Here is a 17,143-nt window from a genome sequence, read left to right as displayed (position 1 = left end):
GTGTGGACAGCCATGATCTGTCTTCCCAACTCCATAAGAATGATCCTGTGAGTCGGGTACCTAGGAAGCATATATGGCTGACCATTATAGCATCCAATCCTCATATAGGTGAAGGTGGGGAACTGTAGAAACAAACATCCATATTCGCACACCCTTTCCCATGCCTCATCTGATACTCTTTTGTTCCTCAGAGTTTTGTCAAACTGACACATGAGGTATCCGAAGAATGCATCTTAGACTTTTCTGAAATGCAGTCTGCTGCGTCTCAAAGGCAACTGATCGTAATATTCCCAAACTGGTATAAGTGAGCAATCACCCTTGGTAGAAAGACCTAGAAAGTGTCTAAGTGATGCTGCCAAGTATACCAAATATGAGTTCATGTTGAAAGTCATGGCGGAAGGGGCTGCTGCAAGTTGTTCAGACAAGGCATTGCTGATGACTTCTCCCCATGATATATGATGTGACTGCCTTATGAACATGATGAACTGGTACATCCATGGCTCAAAGACATTAGAATGCTCGAGGCCCATTATCCTACCGAAAAGGGTTATGGTGTCTCCTATCTCCCATTTGAAATCGCAGCGGTACCACTTAGCCCACCTTGAGAAGGAGGCTCGTGGCTCTTGGATCCACCTGTTGATATGTCGCTTACAATCTTTTTCCCTGTTCGCATAGTAATTAGCTGCGCTTTCTTTGGAGATTTCCATGTAAACAAGTGCGGGAGGTATTTTGAAAACCTTCTCGATCGTATCTGCATCAAGACGAATTATTGCCTCACCATCATCATTTTTGATGATTCTTGTGTCTTTGTCAAAATGATGGGCGTAGGCGAGCACAAATTCAGGTTATAGAGCAGCCACCAAGAAGGAAGATGCATGATGGATATGGCTGTCCAACAGTCGTTGCATGTTGTTATCTTGTGGGTCTTCCACCCTCTTGACAAATTCTGACATATCGACGTGCCCTATTTCTGTTTCTCTGATACGATCCAAAGGGGAAGAAACTTGGGAAGGTGCCACCTCATTCTGATACTTGTCATACTTGTCCTTCATCTTTTTTGGAACCGGAGATGATGGCAAATCTGACATTGATTGGAAACCTGGAATACTTGAATAAAACTGAAAATGCTTCTCCAAAAATGCAATCAATCTTTGTGTTGAAGAAGACAATCCAATAAATAGAGACAATAAAAAATGCCAAACCCTAGCCACGTTTTTGCAAAAACGCCCAAAACTGAAAAACGTGGCAGCAAATGCATGAAAAATGAATCAAATAAAACTCCAATCTCCACGCCTAGGTAGGAGAGTTAAAAACGATTTAGAAGTTTGGAGATTCATGGCACTTACGTGAGGTAAAAACGTGGCATTTGAAAAAACATTAAAATGTTGTTCCAACGTCTAAAAACCAGCAAGAATGATTACCACGTGGTGTAGAAAGGAGCTTCCAAATCCACAAAAATCGCCTAAAACTGAAACGCCTTCCTCCTAAAAACTCTCCTCAAAAATCGATTGAAACTTTCAACAAATTTGCCTCCAATAAATAATTGGGTTTTTGGAGACAAAGAGCAAGTTCAAATTTGCATAAAAAAATGAAAATCGGGATTTTTGGAGACAAAGACAAGTTTAAAATTTCACTTTTTCAACATGTTAGGCAAAATTGGGATTTTTTGGCTAAATAGCAAGTTTTAATTTTCACTTTTTCCTCAACAAAGCCAAAATCGGGTTTTTTGGAACAAAATGCAAGTTTAAAATCACTTGCAAAGGGGAAATAAAACCCCTACAACAAGTTATAATTTACTTGCACACATGTAATAGGGGTTTAAAATCCCTATTACATGTAAAAACCATTAAAGTAGGGGTTTTTAGAAAAAACTACAAGTTTACTTGTAACTTAACCAAAAAATCCCTATTTTAACTTAAAAAAGACAAAAAAAAATAAAAACAATAAAAACAACAAAGGAGAAATTTAAAACAAATTACAAGTTTTCATTTTTTTAGTAAAGTGCACATGTAATAAGCTAAAAATTTCCCTACAAAAACCAAAACAATGGAAATCATTAAAACTTGCAATTCAAGGAAAATTCTCCACTTGCAGTCAGGATTTTAAAACCCGAAATTGAAGGAAAGACATAGCAAACAAACCTAGAATGTGACGAAATTCGAAACATAGTTCGAGGATGGACTGAGGATTAAGCCAGTCCAAAGATTAGTCGAAATTATATCTCAGGAAGAGTGCCATAGAGTAATTTTTTTCATTTTTTCACAATTTTTTTTATGTAATGGTCCTTCATTTTTGGAAACAAAATGGGGACAGGCAGTAATCAACCATCCGCTCCCGAGGAGTGCATCGTATGCCTTCTTTTGTAACCGGATGACTACAAAGTCCAAGAAAAATTGTTGTGTCCCAATCATTACTTTTTGTGCCATCAATGTTCCCAACGGCTGGATGTCATGCTCGTCGGCACCTACCAAGTGGAAGGTTGGCGGCCAAAGCTTTGGCTTCCCCAGACATTTCCATGTGTCTTCTGGCAGTACATTTACTCCCGAGCCTCCATCGACAATGGTGTTTGTCAATTTCTTCCCCATTATTTGTATCTCGACGACCGTCGGCTTCCTCTCAATGCTCACCATCAACAACATTGGATCACTGGACTCATTCCCTTCGATTGATGGTTTTCCCGTCAGTTCCTCCTCATGTGGCTTACATTGTTTCTGGGTGACTATGTTGGCAATTGCGATTCTCAGTTGCGGCATAGTTTGAAGGTCTACCACCTTGATGGGTACAATTGTTTGTAGCACTTGCCGGACTGTGTTCTTCTCTGACTCCCGCAATGACATACTTGCAGTTCCTTTTGAAGTTACTTGTTCCCTCGCCAACACTTGTTCTACTTCGGCTTGTTCCTTTTCCGTACCAAAGTTTGAATACATCGCCTTCTTTGTTTGTGCTCTTGTGATTGCCAAAACTACTTCCTCTTGTTCCTCCACGTCCAGCATACTAATACCCTTCTGATTCGGGCAGTTGGTGTCTTCATGGTCACCTGGTCCACACCATTTGCACAATAATTGTATGTTGTCTTTCTTGTTATGGCAGTCTCTCGCAAAGTGCCCCCATTCACTACATTGTCGGCACTATATGATAGGATGTCCTTTGGAGTCGTACTGTATTTGGTTTCGCCCTCGTTGATTTCCATAACCACTTGGCGATACATTATGTGATTTCGATGGGCTGGACTCTCCCTGTGTAAAGAGTACTTGTGTACTTCTCATCTTCAAATTGTACAGGCACTCCTTGATTGAATGCCCCAGCACTTGGCAAATTTCACAAAACATATTTCTAGGACAATTACCTTTTGTGTGCCCCTCTGTTTTGCACTCAATACACCATAGTTCATTACCTTCATTGCTGGTTCCTTTCTCAGCATTCGATTCTTTCATCAATCTCAACATATCCCGTCGAAGGGCTCGTACGGTTTTGGATTCTTCGTCACTGCTACCTTCGATGCTCTCATCATCATCAGTCTTCCTCTTCTCTTAGGAGGAGGTTTGATTTTCACTCTCGATGTCCATCGCTCGATTGTACGCATCGGCGTATGAGGACGGAGGCACTACTTTCATCTTCTTGCGCAGTGAGGGTATCAATCCCTCCGTGAACCACCTCTTCTTCAATCCATCAGCTGGCTGGTTTTCCATCTTGTTTAACAGTTCTTTGAGCCTACGGTTGTAAGCGCGTACACTCTCATTTTTCCCTTGCTTAGTATTATAGATTTCGGCCACGATCTCATTATCATCCCTCAAGAGTTTGAATCCTCTTGGAACGCCCTCTTCAGATCACTCCATCTTGTCTTGTGCTAGGCATCGAGGTCTGTGTACCAGTCAATGGCAATCCCCCGAAGGGTGGTGGGAAATGCCTTCAGCCAGTAGTCCCTGTCATCTTGGCCATTTGCCTCCCAAATGGTTATGCATGTTTTGCAATGCCGTACCGGGTCCTCCAACCCGTCTCTCATGAACTTCGGCAGTTTCTGCTTCTCCTAGGTGTTCAACATTGTGGTCACTCGGAAGGTACGTGTGTATTTGTCTTGTGTGTCGAACTTGCATCGACTGTTTCGACCGCTACGTTCTGGTGCTTTCCCTACGCTCTCGGCCATACAGGCGTCCTTTACATGTCCACCTTCAGTGTCCCCAACACTTCGAGTACTTCTAGGTGTGTCAGACCTGAGAGAACAGTTCCGACCACTACGTTCCGGTGCTTTCCTTGCACTCTCAAACACGCGCGCGTCCTCTACACATCCACCTCTAGCTTCCCAACACTCAGAGTACTTCCAGGCTTCAACTCGTCGCTGTGCTCCCTCCGGCCGAGGGTCGGCAGATCACCTAATCACTTGGTCTTGACCACCCTATGGCCTCTTCTCACCTTTGATGGGATCTACGAACATGAATCACTCAAGGCTGACCCGATTTCTTTTAAGGCAACAGCGCCAAAATGTTTACTGCTACAACTAGCAAATTAAATACAGGAAATGATAACGTACATTACAATACATATCAGACACGGCAATAAAATATATCTTTATTCGCACATTCAATTATTACAGAGAAGAGACCAAAGACGGTCGGCCAAGGATTACAATAGATCCGACAATACCATGCCACTTCGTTTACAATACACGACATATTTAAAGGACCCAACGGTTGTCGAGAGGTACACAACCGTCAACCAACCGACACATAACTACCCGAGACTGACAACCCACTCAGTACAATTAATTAATACCTTGTTGGATAACAAATATTATCAAACATAACAATAGGCAATTTATGCCGACAACAATCTAATCCTCAATTTCAACATTTTTTCCATCACAACCAGTTTCATCTAGTTTGTGGAAAGTTTTCTCTAGAACTTATATCACTTGTAAACTTCACTTCTCAACTATGACAATCATGCCACCTAGTGGTTGACCTTTTTTACTTTATTTTGATACTTTTGATCTTTTAATAATGTAAATAGCTAAATTCATTATCAAATGGAGATAACATTAAATGGTTAAATTTATTATAAAATAAATATAGCATTATAGACTCACTCCCAGACTTTTTGAAACTACTGCTATATAAATTTCTCAAGAAAACGTTTTAATATGAATTCCAAAACAAAACTATCACATTCAGGTCATACAGTCAAAATACAATAAATAGATGTGGTGCTAGAGTTTCAGCTTCTATTAAATTTATTAATTTTCGAAAGGTAAAATCACAGATTTCAATGTCAACAATCATTTCAATACATTTCATGTTGAAGTATGTGACTAAATTTCAGAATATTTGCTCGCATTACAAGACAAGTCATATAGTATTTCATTTCCAATCATCTGTATCTATAAGAAATCAACATTGAATTTTGAAATCAGAAAAGAGACAAAGCAACAAAAATGAATGCTTAAAGGAAGATAAATTATAATCCTATGATACAGCTAAACAAAAGAGATGATAAAAAAGAATGAAGCACTTACTCCAAATAATGAAGCACTTACTCCAAATAATGAAGCACCCGCTTTAAATGTTTCCCTAAACACAAGTGCAGCCAAAGTCGTATAGCCTCCAGCTGATTTCCCTGTTATGCACAGCCGCTCCCCATCAACTTGCCCAGTAGCCACCTAGACAAATGTCAGAAGCAACAAGAGAGCAACAAAATTATTGAGTAGAAACTTAAAAAAATCAAAACTCAATTTAAAACAGTTTTGCATTATAGATTAGTAAAATTCAAATGACTTTTACCAGAAACTCCGCACAGCTACAACAATCATCAACATCAACAACACCCCAAGAGCCATTAAGCCTTTCTCGATATGCTCTACCATAACCTTAAAAACAAAAAGTGCTTCACCAATATCAGCTCAGTATGATAACAACTGACAAGAGAAGATAAATGATGCTGAATTCAAAAAATGTTTCATGAATGCCATATGGCATTTTCATTTGAATAAAGTAAACAAAGATTCTTAAATTTATTCTCATAACTAATAATTTAAGGTATAAAAAATGCAAAGAACACTCCCAAAAACATTTTGTATTCTCATTCTAAAGGTGTTTGAGAGGGAGTCGGACTTGTTTTAGCAAACTTCAAATAGATTGAACAAATGGTGAACTAAGTTTGTGTGAAGAATTTCCTTTATTCAACTGCATAGAGTTATTCATTTTGAGCCTCACTAATGACCTAATTATTAGGAACAACAAGCCAAAGCTTGAGAGGTGAAAGAAAAAGGAGTAAGTATAAATATGCCACAACAAAGGAAACATAACAAAGTAAAAGTAAAATAACACAATATATTAGTGGCTAGATAAAACACAAGAAAAATTAAAAAGCGCAAAATCCTATAGTTCTATAGGAACGTGTCCCCGAGCCTTAAAACGCCCATTCCTATCCCCAGCGACATTTCAAGTCTACCAAGACAACAAAGGATGTCCTCTAGCCATTCCCCAGAATATTTGAACTCCAAAAACATTACAGAACATTTGGCCATCCGTGAGGCAACCAAGGACATTTGGAAACATCTAGAGAACATTTGGCCATTCTTGAGGCAACCAAGGACATTTAAGATATTCCTTGACTATCTTGGGGATAATAAAACATCCCAAACTTCAATAAAAAAATTTCGCATGTATTTAAAAATTAGTCACTCAAATTAAAGAAGAAAAAAATTAAACTATTTTCCAAAGTTACATAGTCGATCATTATTTGAATTTCATCTCCCCTTGAATCATAATTTGAAAAATCTAAGTTCTGCCTTTGAAGTTGCCACTCATTTGTGCATCTAATTTGGTAAGTAAATTCCTATTTTTTGATGTTTGAGTACTAAGTTTGTCTATATTCCCTGCCCTCTGTGTGCCATAATCCTATTCTACAAGGCTGTTGTAGATGATTTGTGAGAAGAAACACTTGTATGTCCCTTTTTGGGTCCATTCCAACATTCTTGAAAAGTTCCAAGAATCTTGTATATCGCCAACTTTATCACAAAGGAATTATAACAATGGCAATGACTTTAGGAGATCAAAAGGAGTCCAAAGGGTACTTTCTGGATGCAATTTAAACACTCTAGGAGCACTCCACACTTCTTGGAGAAGTCTACAAAATTTGCAAAGCACCAATTTTAATCAAGTTCAATATTTTGACATCTTAAGCTGATTTTGGCATGGTAAGAATTCAAAATTAGAACATTTTAATATTTTTAATAACTTCAAGTGGATGTGCAAAAAATATTTAATAATTAAATAGTTGAAGTTAAGTTATTGAAAGTAAAATTTAAGAAACAAATTACATTTATTTAAAAGAGTTGCTTCTTGATGTCTTCAATTTAGATTTAATTATCTAAAGAGTCCAACTAAGGTCACTTTAGGCGGGAAATTAAAAGGCAACTTATGCTTATTTATTTACTTTAAAGGGTGGCCAACGTTATAAAGTAGCTTTTAAAAGAGGGCCAAAAGTGATAATACTAGGCATGGGGTATAAAAACAGTGATTTAAAAGATTGTTTTAAAAAGAATCTTAAACGTGACTTGGAAAATAAGGATTTAAAGTAATATCAAATTAAAAGAGTTTGGAAAGTCACTTTATTTTTATTATTGAGGGATAAAGTGAAATAAAGGAGAAATTACTTTAGTTGCCCTAAAAGTGCCTATAAAAGGAGCTTTTTAGAAGAGAATTCAATCTTGACAATTCATTTTACAAACCCCATTTTGGAGAAATTGAACTTGGTTCATTCTTTAGCTGAAAGACAAAAACCCAAACCCTTTTGGCCATCAGTTTCATGGATGAAAACCCACTTAGCTAATCGAGTGGATTCAATATGAAGTTCATTATTGTGTTGAATGTTTGTGCTATTTGAATTTGTAGTGTTTTGGGCTTGAGATTCAATTTCCTAGTTGAAGGGCACACAAATATACTGAGAGGGGGGAGGTGAATCAATATATGCCAATTTCAACTTGATTAAAAATTAATTATCATTGATAACTTCTCCAAGCATGAAGCCCAAATCATCAAATAGTATTTACCAATTTTTCCATAATGATAGAGCGATTTATCAACACATACACATCCACACAAAGAACACCAGACTTATGTGGAAATCTAGAATGGGAAAAACCATGATGAGAAAAGATGCTTGGATCTACTACCCAAATCCAGCCTCAAAAAAGCAGTTATATAATAAGGAATTTACAATATGAAGTAGACACCAATCCCCAATTACATTTGCAAGCACCAACCTACAAGAGACACCAATCCCCTACTCCAAATCTGAGCACAAACTCATCATGTGAGACACTGTTCTCAGCAAAATACAAGAGATACAAATTGCATATCTTCAAAGCTGAATAATCAGCTTTCTTTTGATCTGATCATCATCAAACCACCTTCACACAGTGCACAGGATCTTCAACTGAAACCGCACACAATGATTGACCTGCTACTTACTTAAAGAAACACACTATGAATGAACAAATCAACTCTATGTATGAATTCCAATCATAATTACATTCACGTGTTGACCTAGAAAAAGATTATTACATCTGCAAGTTGGCCACAACAATAAACCTTACACCAAATGTGTAATAGGCTTAGTGCAAAAGCCCGCACATTGTTCTAGAAGAAGGTATATGCTATGCATTATCCAACACATATTCCACTGGCCCCAATGCACAACCACATGCTACTTCCAGCTGACACATGTTACAATCTACTGGCACATCACACCAGAACAACCTGGGTGGCCAACAAACACAGTTCAAACTCTATCAGTTCTATCTTTCTATCTGTTGAAAAGCTCAACAACTGAAACTTTGTAATATGATACATCATCTGAATACTTAACTTTCAAACCATGGGCCATAACCCTCAACTATGACAGAATGCAGAACCCAACACTCTAACAGTGTAACTGAATGCACATTTTGTTCCTAAGCAACAAACCTCGGAAGCATACCGCTGAGCCCTCCAAACAACATCATATGCAATATTCAACCAGGAACAACTCAATTTGGAGCACAATCATAACATTAAGAAAGCTATCTATCATATCTTGCCAATCTGCAACTCAAATGCTCAGACATATCATGTCAGAATGTAAAATCCCCAATAGCTTTCAACCAAAATTTTCAATTTTTTCCCACTGAGGATTTTGTCAAACAGTTTGCCTATGATGAGAATAAAAGAATCCTTGATTCACAGAAGTATATTTCTCAGGCTTGCATTAATTTCAGATTTGCAATTTGTTTGGGATGCTAATTGTGCCCAATGCATATAAAGATTTGGCAACATTTCCAACAGAAATAATAACTAAAGAATGCAGGTTCAGAACAAAACTGAAATATAATCCTCTAACCTTTTTATTGTAGGGCTCAGTTTGCCCTTGTTTCTATAATACTCAAAAAATACTTGATAATGCAACATTCTATACACACTGCCACCTTCCAACGATTTATATCATCGATAAAATAGTGCAGATTAGAAACCACGCTCAGTTGTAAAGAGATTAAAGTACAAGACAGGTTTGGAGAGTCCACACCAAGAAAGAGAAGCCCATTTCAATATTCAGATCCTGAACCAGTGATATTACCTTGCAATCACCTTGCTGGGCTCAAAATATGGTAAAGAACTCGTGCCTTCACCTGAGTATTAACTTATAGTTTGGTTGCCTCAAATGGTTACAAAATCTCATGCCTGAAATATGAACATCTGTGTCAATAGCTTCACACGGTACACAGAATAATCATTCCAAATACTCCATGCAATCCTTTGTTTGTGGATATTGTTTGGGTTGCAACAATCAAATGCTAGTCTTCAAGTGCATATGTTGTTGTCATGACAATCCAAATATTCCAATATCAAGAACTAGCAACAAAGGAAAAATTGAATATTTGCTAGGATAACTATTAGCTGGAAGAAGACAAAACCTGAATGCAAACAATGCTCCCTTAGTATTCCATAAAAACGAGCTTCGGTGCTAGAAATGGTATTCCCAAGTCTCCACGTTTTAAATAATAAATACTACTGCTACAAATAATGCAAGAGACACGGATTTCTGGTGCTCATAAATAAATGAATAATCTTCTCAAGCATGCTAAGTGCACATAGAAAGGCGTTGAATATTATGACTGGTAATATCAATATTGATCTGAATAAATGGATTCAAACTAGAAACTTTTCAAATACTAAAATGCTACAAACAACGTAGAACCCCTTTTGATTGATTACCTCTGTAATGCTGACGATTAGGAATCTGATTTTCTCAGACTTCACTGTTTTTTATAATCTTCATTATAGGTCCAACTGAAGAATCTGAGTGATCCTTCCAAGACCACTTAGGACAGATCTTGCACTGTCAAAAATGGATTTCTCAAGCACATCCCGAGAAGAAATATTTGAGAAACTTCCCAAATCAAACTGAAGAAATTATTAATCATACCCTACTATTCACCAATCCCAAAGTCATAGCTTGCAAACTCTGTGAGTACTCTCTGAGTTGCCGAGTACTATCTATTTTTTTTGCTGGGCAAGTTTTCACAAGTTTAACTCTCACATTTTTATAGACGCAAAAAACATGGGTAAAAATGTTGATGTAGGTAAAAAGCTGGTTAAAATGCGTTTTTCACATGCTTTTGCTATAAAACCATGTATTTTCACCTTTGTGAAGTCAATTTTTAATTTAATACATTTTGTAATTGAATTTTACAAAAAAAAATATGCTTCTTTAATAGATTTTAATTTTTAATGCATTCTAAGTTGTCGAGTTTTAGCCAAGATGAGCAGGAAGTTGATATCCCTCAACTTTGGTGGAGATTGAATGCGCAGCTACATCCACGCCACTTGTCTGAGTTTGCATTGCTAGGACAATGTAGGATTCACGAACCGAATGAACACGACGAAATGCATTGCTTGACATTCTTGTCAAGGATGGAATTAGCAGCACAAGGAAAGATCTTCTTTTGGGATGTTCCCAAGCCAGAAGCAAAAGAAGGCAATTTCAGTGTCCCAATGAGTAACAATCCTCTTTCAAGATTCTCAGGGATGATCAAAAGTCGGCTTTCTACCAAAGGAAAACTGCGCTTGGAGAAAATATTGCTACCAACATGGTGTAGAATTCACGGCACACCCCACTCCGAGTTTACTTGCTCGCTGTGCGAAATGGCTATCAATCAAGCTGATTTCAGTTTGGACTGCCAGACTTATCCAAGGAAGAGTGTATCATGAACAGATATTGGAGCGAATACCTCGTAACTGAATTTAGAACACATGAACAAGGCGTTGCTACATCGTCCGACAATGAAGGAAGCCAGCTACAAGTCGATGACACAAGTTCACATGACGATCAATGTATTACAAGACTTGCATCTAAGGAGCAGTATGCTACAACTTCATATCAAGAGGAGGAATTATAGAAAGACAGTGTAAGTGCTTCGATTGAAACAAATGCAGTGACAGACTATGATCAAGATATCAATTCGGCAGTCAAGGAAGATAATGATTCGCATCCATTACACGAGGAAGAGTTCCTCGAAGAATACTCGCTCATGCTACAAAAGGAGATCATTGAGAATGATTTAAAAAAAGTTTCAAGTAGCAACCTTGAAGGAGAAGGCAATCACATAGAGATGTCGTACAGAGAATTGCAAGGTATCACAAGCAAGCCTAATTACGATGAACACTTTGAGGCAGCGCAAAAAGATATCATCACCATCATGCTGTTTGAAGGGGTGCTGAAAGATCTCATGCCGGAAGCACAAGACGAATCATTGCCAACATTGTTCCAAGACGACAAGCTATTTGCTGCAAATGGCATGATTCATCATCAACTCCGACCTCCCGAGACAACATTATTGGAAGGGTGGCCAACTGATAGCACGATTCAAGTTGATGCTCAATGTGTTACAGTGAGTGATAGATTCACCTACCTCGCATCCAAGGAAAATGAAGAAGCAATGGAGGACGTTCAAGCCACTAAAATGATAGAAAGTGAAGATTAATGTGTGGAGACATCAATGCATGAAGCTATACAAAACATGGATACTTGTGAAGATTATCAAACAATTGAGGAAGAAAATGTAACAAATAGCCTAAGTGATTTGAAGGGTCATCATGATGCGATGTCGCTCTACACTTCACCATTCAAAGAACAAGGAAGCGAGCATTTACCACCCATCCAAGAGGAAGGCATCATTAGTGAGAATTCATCACTGCTACAAGAGGAAGAATCAGATGAAGAACTTCAAGCCATCCCAAAGGAAGAATTGTCGAACATCCTTGAAGATGAACAAATAGAACTAGAAAGTGAAGGCCAATTAGAGGTGGTGCTACCATCAATGTCAGCATTTGAACAATCACTAGAAGAACTTTTTGAAGATCAATCACTTAAGGAGACTCTCATTTTTGAAGACATGCTTATGGAGCATCACAAGGATGCTTGGTTTATGCAAGATATTGAACCTGTCGTCATCATGGAAGTGAAGAGTAAACAGCAATTCAAGATTGCGCTACTTCCATTCCTAAAGATACTAGAAGAACTAGTTGACGAAAATTTGCATATCAAAGATGCGAGTGGAATGATCCATCATCAGTGGCAACCTCCTGAAGCAGTTGACGTTCTTTCTTACGACGATACACTGATGGACGACAAACAAGCACTTCCATTCAAGCAGTTGTTTCTATTCGAGCACAAATTGTGTCAGGTTGTCTCTTTCCTTAATCCTAGATTTGAAAGCTATTATGATTTGATTATGGTGATTTGGGAAAACAAATTGCATTTGGATTGACCATGGACCTGAGGAGTTTCCTCAACTGATCATTTTGAGTGAGTTGCTTAAGTATGAAGAATGCATTGTGAGAGCCTACCTTCCCCTGTTCAAGGATGAGTTTGCTTATCTTCGAACCATCACTGTTACCATGCTTTTATTGCATATCCTGAGAAATTTTGCGAAGTCATGTATATATGTCGCTTTTTTGAGTCATGTCCATCTTAAGAGTCTTGTATATAGCTTAGAGTAGGTTTTGTTGAGCCAATTTATTAATTCGCCTTGAGTCATTTGACTCGTGATTTTGAGTGGCTCAAGTAGTTTAGTCATTTACTTGCTTTAGCTTAGTTTGCTTTTGAGTCAATCGGTTTGCTTAGGTTAAGTGTCCTAAGTGGGAACCCTTGTTTGTGAGGCGAACGTTTGTGTTGTTTTCTCATGCGTCGGTGCATCAATTTAGATTTTATGTTTTGTCCATTTCTTGGATATCTATTCATGAAGTGCTTTGAATTCGAGGTTGTTCTTCTATAACTTTATCATTTGGTCAGGGTTTGTACTTGACTTGGAAGAGAATCACTTATGGTGTCTTGATACCGACGTCTTTTGATTACTATATTTTCACACGCTTAATCTAAATGCTCTAAGTCATTGTGGTTTCTTAGGTGAAGTCGTGGCTAGTGAAAAATCTTAATCCAACTTCGGTGCCACTGTAATTATCAAACCCAAGTGAGCTTCACTGCTTACGAGCCAAATTGCAAGTGTGGAAAATAATGCGAAAAGAAAGTAGTATCAAAAGAATGTGAAAGAGAAAAAGAGAAAATCAAGAGAGAAAAAATGAAATGAAAATGAAAATATCAAAGTATTTGGCTTTGGGAGTATGCGAGCAACTCCATCGGGGTTATGGACGCCCGTCCGGCAATGGAGCAATATTCGTGAGATTACAACAATAACCTTGTCGGGGCTATAGATGCCCGACTGGTAGCGAGGCTCTATCCAGGATGCTTATGAAGTTTGGATAACTATGTAGCTAGTTGCGGCAGATCCTAGCAATTGTATTGTCCTTATGAGATGGAATGAATGCATTTGCACGCACATGGGTAATCAAAGATTAGCTGCCTTGATCTGGCTTGAGACTTTTCTTCCTCCACCTATAGTATACTTTCTAGTCTTTTGATTTGTAGTTTTGTTTGGTTTTAAGTTTGTGTCTTTTAAAATAAAAAACCAAAAAAAAAATTTTAAAAAAAATTTAAAAATCCAAAAAATTATTAAATTAAAAAATACAAAAAAAATTTAAATTTTTTTAAAAATTAAAAAATACAAAAAACATTAAAATCATGAAAATTTGGCTAAGGCATGGAAAATAAGCAATGCCTTTCGATATCACTGTTGCTTTTTAAGCAGTGCCTCTCAGTAGCATTACTGCTTTTAAGCGTTGCCTCTTGATGTCGCTGCTACTTTTAAGCAGTGCCTCTTGATGTCATTGTTTCTCTTTAAGCAGTGCCTCTCAATAGCATTACTGTTTTAAGCAGTGCCTCTTGATGTCGTTGCTGCTTTTAAGCAGTGCCTCTTGATGTCACTGTTGCTTTTTAAGCAGTGCCTCTCAATGTGATTACTTCTTTTTAAGCAATGCCCATTAATGTCATTACTACTTTTAAGCATTGCCTTTCAATGGTATTGCTTTATTTAAGCATTTCTTCTCGAAAGCATTGCACTTTTCATGCATTGCTCATCATTGCTCCTAACTATGCAAGTCACTCAAAACGATTTAATATTCAATTGCACGATAAGCAAGTGAAAGTGCAAGTTGATGAATGAAAGGTGACAAGACCATGTATAATGCAAATGCTTGAGCAATCAATCCCAACACTTGTAAGTTTCCACGATGCGATTCTAAAATGCATTCAATGATCAATTTAAAGCTCGAGGGAGATCTCAAGTAACCAAAAAAAATTCAAAGGCAAGCAAGCGTGAACCATTCAATAAAATGGTTTAAAGTTTGATGTCAAGTTGCAAATCGATAATTGCAATATATTTAGTGGTAAACACTTACCTTGCATGAAATTTGCAAATTGGGCAATGTGAACAAAACTCGATGCATCTTGTTGATAATCGGTCAAGAAACATTAAATGATTGAAGCAAATGGTAAATATGAGCATCCATTTATCATATTCAAGTGCCACGATTTTGAAATACCATTAAATAAAGGTGGCACGCAGGTGTATCTATTCAAACTTCAATGCCATGATTAAAATGGACTCTAGTCAATGCATTATTGGTTAAGACGGGTGATATATATTGAACCTTAGATGAGCATCGATTGTTTAATGCAGAGCAACGTATATTCAATGTGGGTGGTGGTTCAAGGAGATCGCCTCAAACTTGTGCATCGCATTTCAATTCACCTGTGCAATGGATGCTTTGATCGGATCGCCTCTCTGTTTTGATCAGCGATGACATTGAATAATGGTGGTCGAACGATATGTGATGAGTTATCTACCCCCCCTCAACCAAGCGATTATAAATACAAAATAGATCATTCCATTTGATCGATTTAACAAAACGATATCCCTTTGTGTTTGCAAACTGCAGGAGGTGCGATTATCATCCTTGTACGATCAGCATACTGTCGCCTTCAATTGACAATCAGAGATGCCATCATTTAAACTTTGATGAGAGTTTGGGGAGCAAATTCACTATCTTCGTCGACGGATTTATCTCAGACACGGCAAATTCCTTGCCTATGCCTACGTTTTCATCATGAGTTGATACAGTCAAGTGTACAATCATCGTCAAATAAGCACTAAAGTGATGCAAATGTGGATCATGGAAGTAGGGAGAAGAATGTGATTTTGATAAGCATTCATTGAATCCACCCAAGGGCACAACAATTTCAATTGGCGGGTTGGTACTATCGAATACCTCAAATTAGACTTTGGATTATAGTGATTTGTGATTTGTGATGACAGTTGTGGTCAAGGCACAATTAGTGTTATACCTCCTACAACTACAGGCTACATTCAATACCAGTAAACAATATTGATTGTGAAAAATATATTCAGCCACAACGATTGTATTTTGAAAAGCAATGCCAAACCTTTAACATACAAATTCATTGCGAGTTTGAATGTCCATCACCAAGACTGAATAGTAGCGGGTTCTAGATCAGGTAGAATTTGTGCGAATTCATTCAAATTGAAAGAGAACTAAAAAACTGCCTAGCTTCGGCAAATACCCTTATCTATGGTGGTATATTATTTGCTCGAAATCAACAAAGTTAGTGAGTGGTTAAGTGAGGTTACAAATAGTAAACAAATACGAATCTGATCAAGACATATAGTTATTCATATCTGAGTGTGATTGCTCATCAAGGCAATAAATGCATATTAGGCGACAACACTGTCAGTTTGGGGATAGTGAATTAACATTCATTTTGATCACTTCGTTTGATCAAAATATTCATAAGAGTTGATTGAATTAGTGATTGAAATAAGTTGTCTATACATCTTTGATCAGATTATGTTTTGAAAGAACTTGGTTTGTCTCATTCGATCATTGCAATATCATGATTGTGACATCCTCTTTATGTCTTTTTAAAGAAGTTATGGTTAACTAAGTATGATTATGTTTTAGAAATGGTTGAATGCGTCACTTTAAATTACAAAATTTTCATCAAAGGTTTTCATTCTTATATAATCAATTTACATATTTGCAAGTAAATCCCATTGCATGATGCTAACTTAGCCAATTCTTGCAAGTGTAAGATGGTAGTAGTAAGGCGAGCTCACATGTAATGTCCCCTTCTTAGTGATGTTCATTCAGTGGTCTAGTGGCCTATTCCGGAGACCCATAGGCTATTTGGAAAGGAGAATTAGGGTTTCCAACTTTTGTGGAAATCTGCACAAGCTTTTTAGGGTTTGTCAGGAGGGAATTCTTCACTTCTGATTATGGTTTCCTTCTGGGTTTTCCATAAACTCCAGAGTGGCATAACATGCAATTGATTCTACGATGAAGTGTGAACTTACTATTTTTAGTAAGTTAGGGTTTGGTTGTCTGGATGGTGCAGTTTTACTGAGCTTTCCAAGCTCTTTCTATGGGTGTGAAGATCATGCTTTTCAGAGCAGTATTTCATGACTTACTATTTTTAGTAAGTGGCAGTATTGAGCATTTCTATTTTTAGCAGTCTTGGAAAGGGTCTTGATCCTGCATAGTCAGTGGTCTTCATTGCTCAACTTCATCCTGGATTTTGTTGATAATCAGTATTGGAGTTATAAGTTATTTAATTAAATATCATTTCCTTATCCTAAGGTTTAATATTTTATTATTTTATTACTGATTAATGATATTGGGAATTGTGCATAACATGA

At 37.4% G+C, this 17,143-nt stretch overlaps 1 protein-coding gene across 3 annotated transcripts in view; it reads right to left on the bottom strand.

Annotated features, from left to right (window-relative positions):
- The window catches only part of LOC131039129 (uncharacterized), a 217,834-nt gene that overhangs the window by 89,173 nt on the left and 111,518 nt on the right, over nt 1-17,143 (bottom strand). For 2 of the 3 annotated variants that reach the window (XM_059213016.1, XM_059213015.1), the window contains exons 13-14: nt 5,775-5,860; nt 5,531-5,653 (exon numbers count right to left, since the gene is read on the bottom strand). In XM_059213016.1, coding sequence (XP_059068999.1) covers nt 5,531-5,653; nt 5,775-5,860 — 209 coding nt within the window. Of the gene's footprint in view, nt 1-5,509; nt 5,654-5,774; nt 5,861-17,143 lie in introns of all 3 variants that reach the window. The other variant, XM_057971782.2, reaches the window with a different exon arrangement.

This window comes from Cryptomeria japonica, chromosome 10, assembly GCF_030272615.1.
Source record: "Cryptomeria japonica chromosome 10, Sugi_1.0, whole genome shotgun sequence".
Lineage (NCBI taxonomy): Eukaryota > Viridiplantae > Streptophyta > Pinopsida > Cupressales > Cupressaceae > Cryptomeria > Cryptomeria japonica.
Note: the sequence above shows the minus strand (reverse complement) of the source record. Positions and strands in the feature narration are given on the sequence as shown.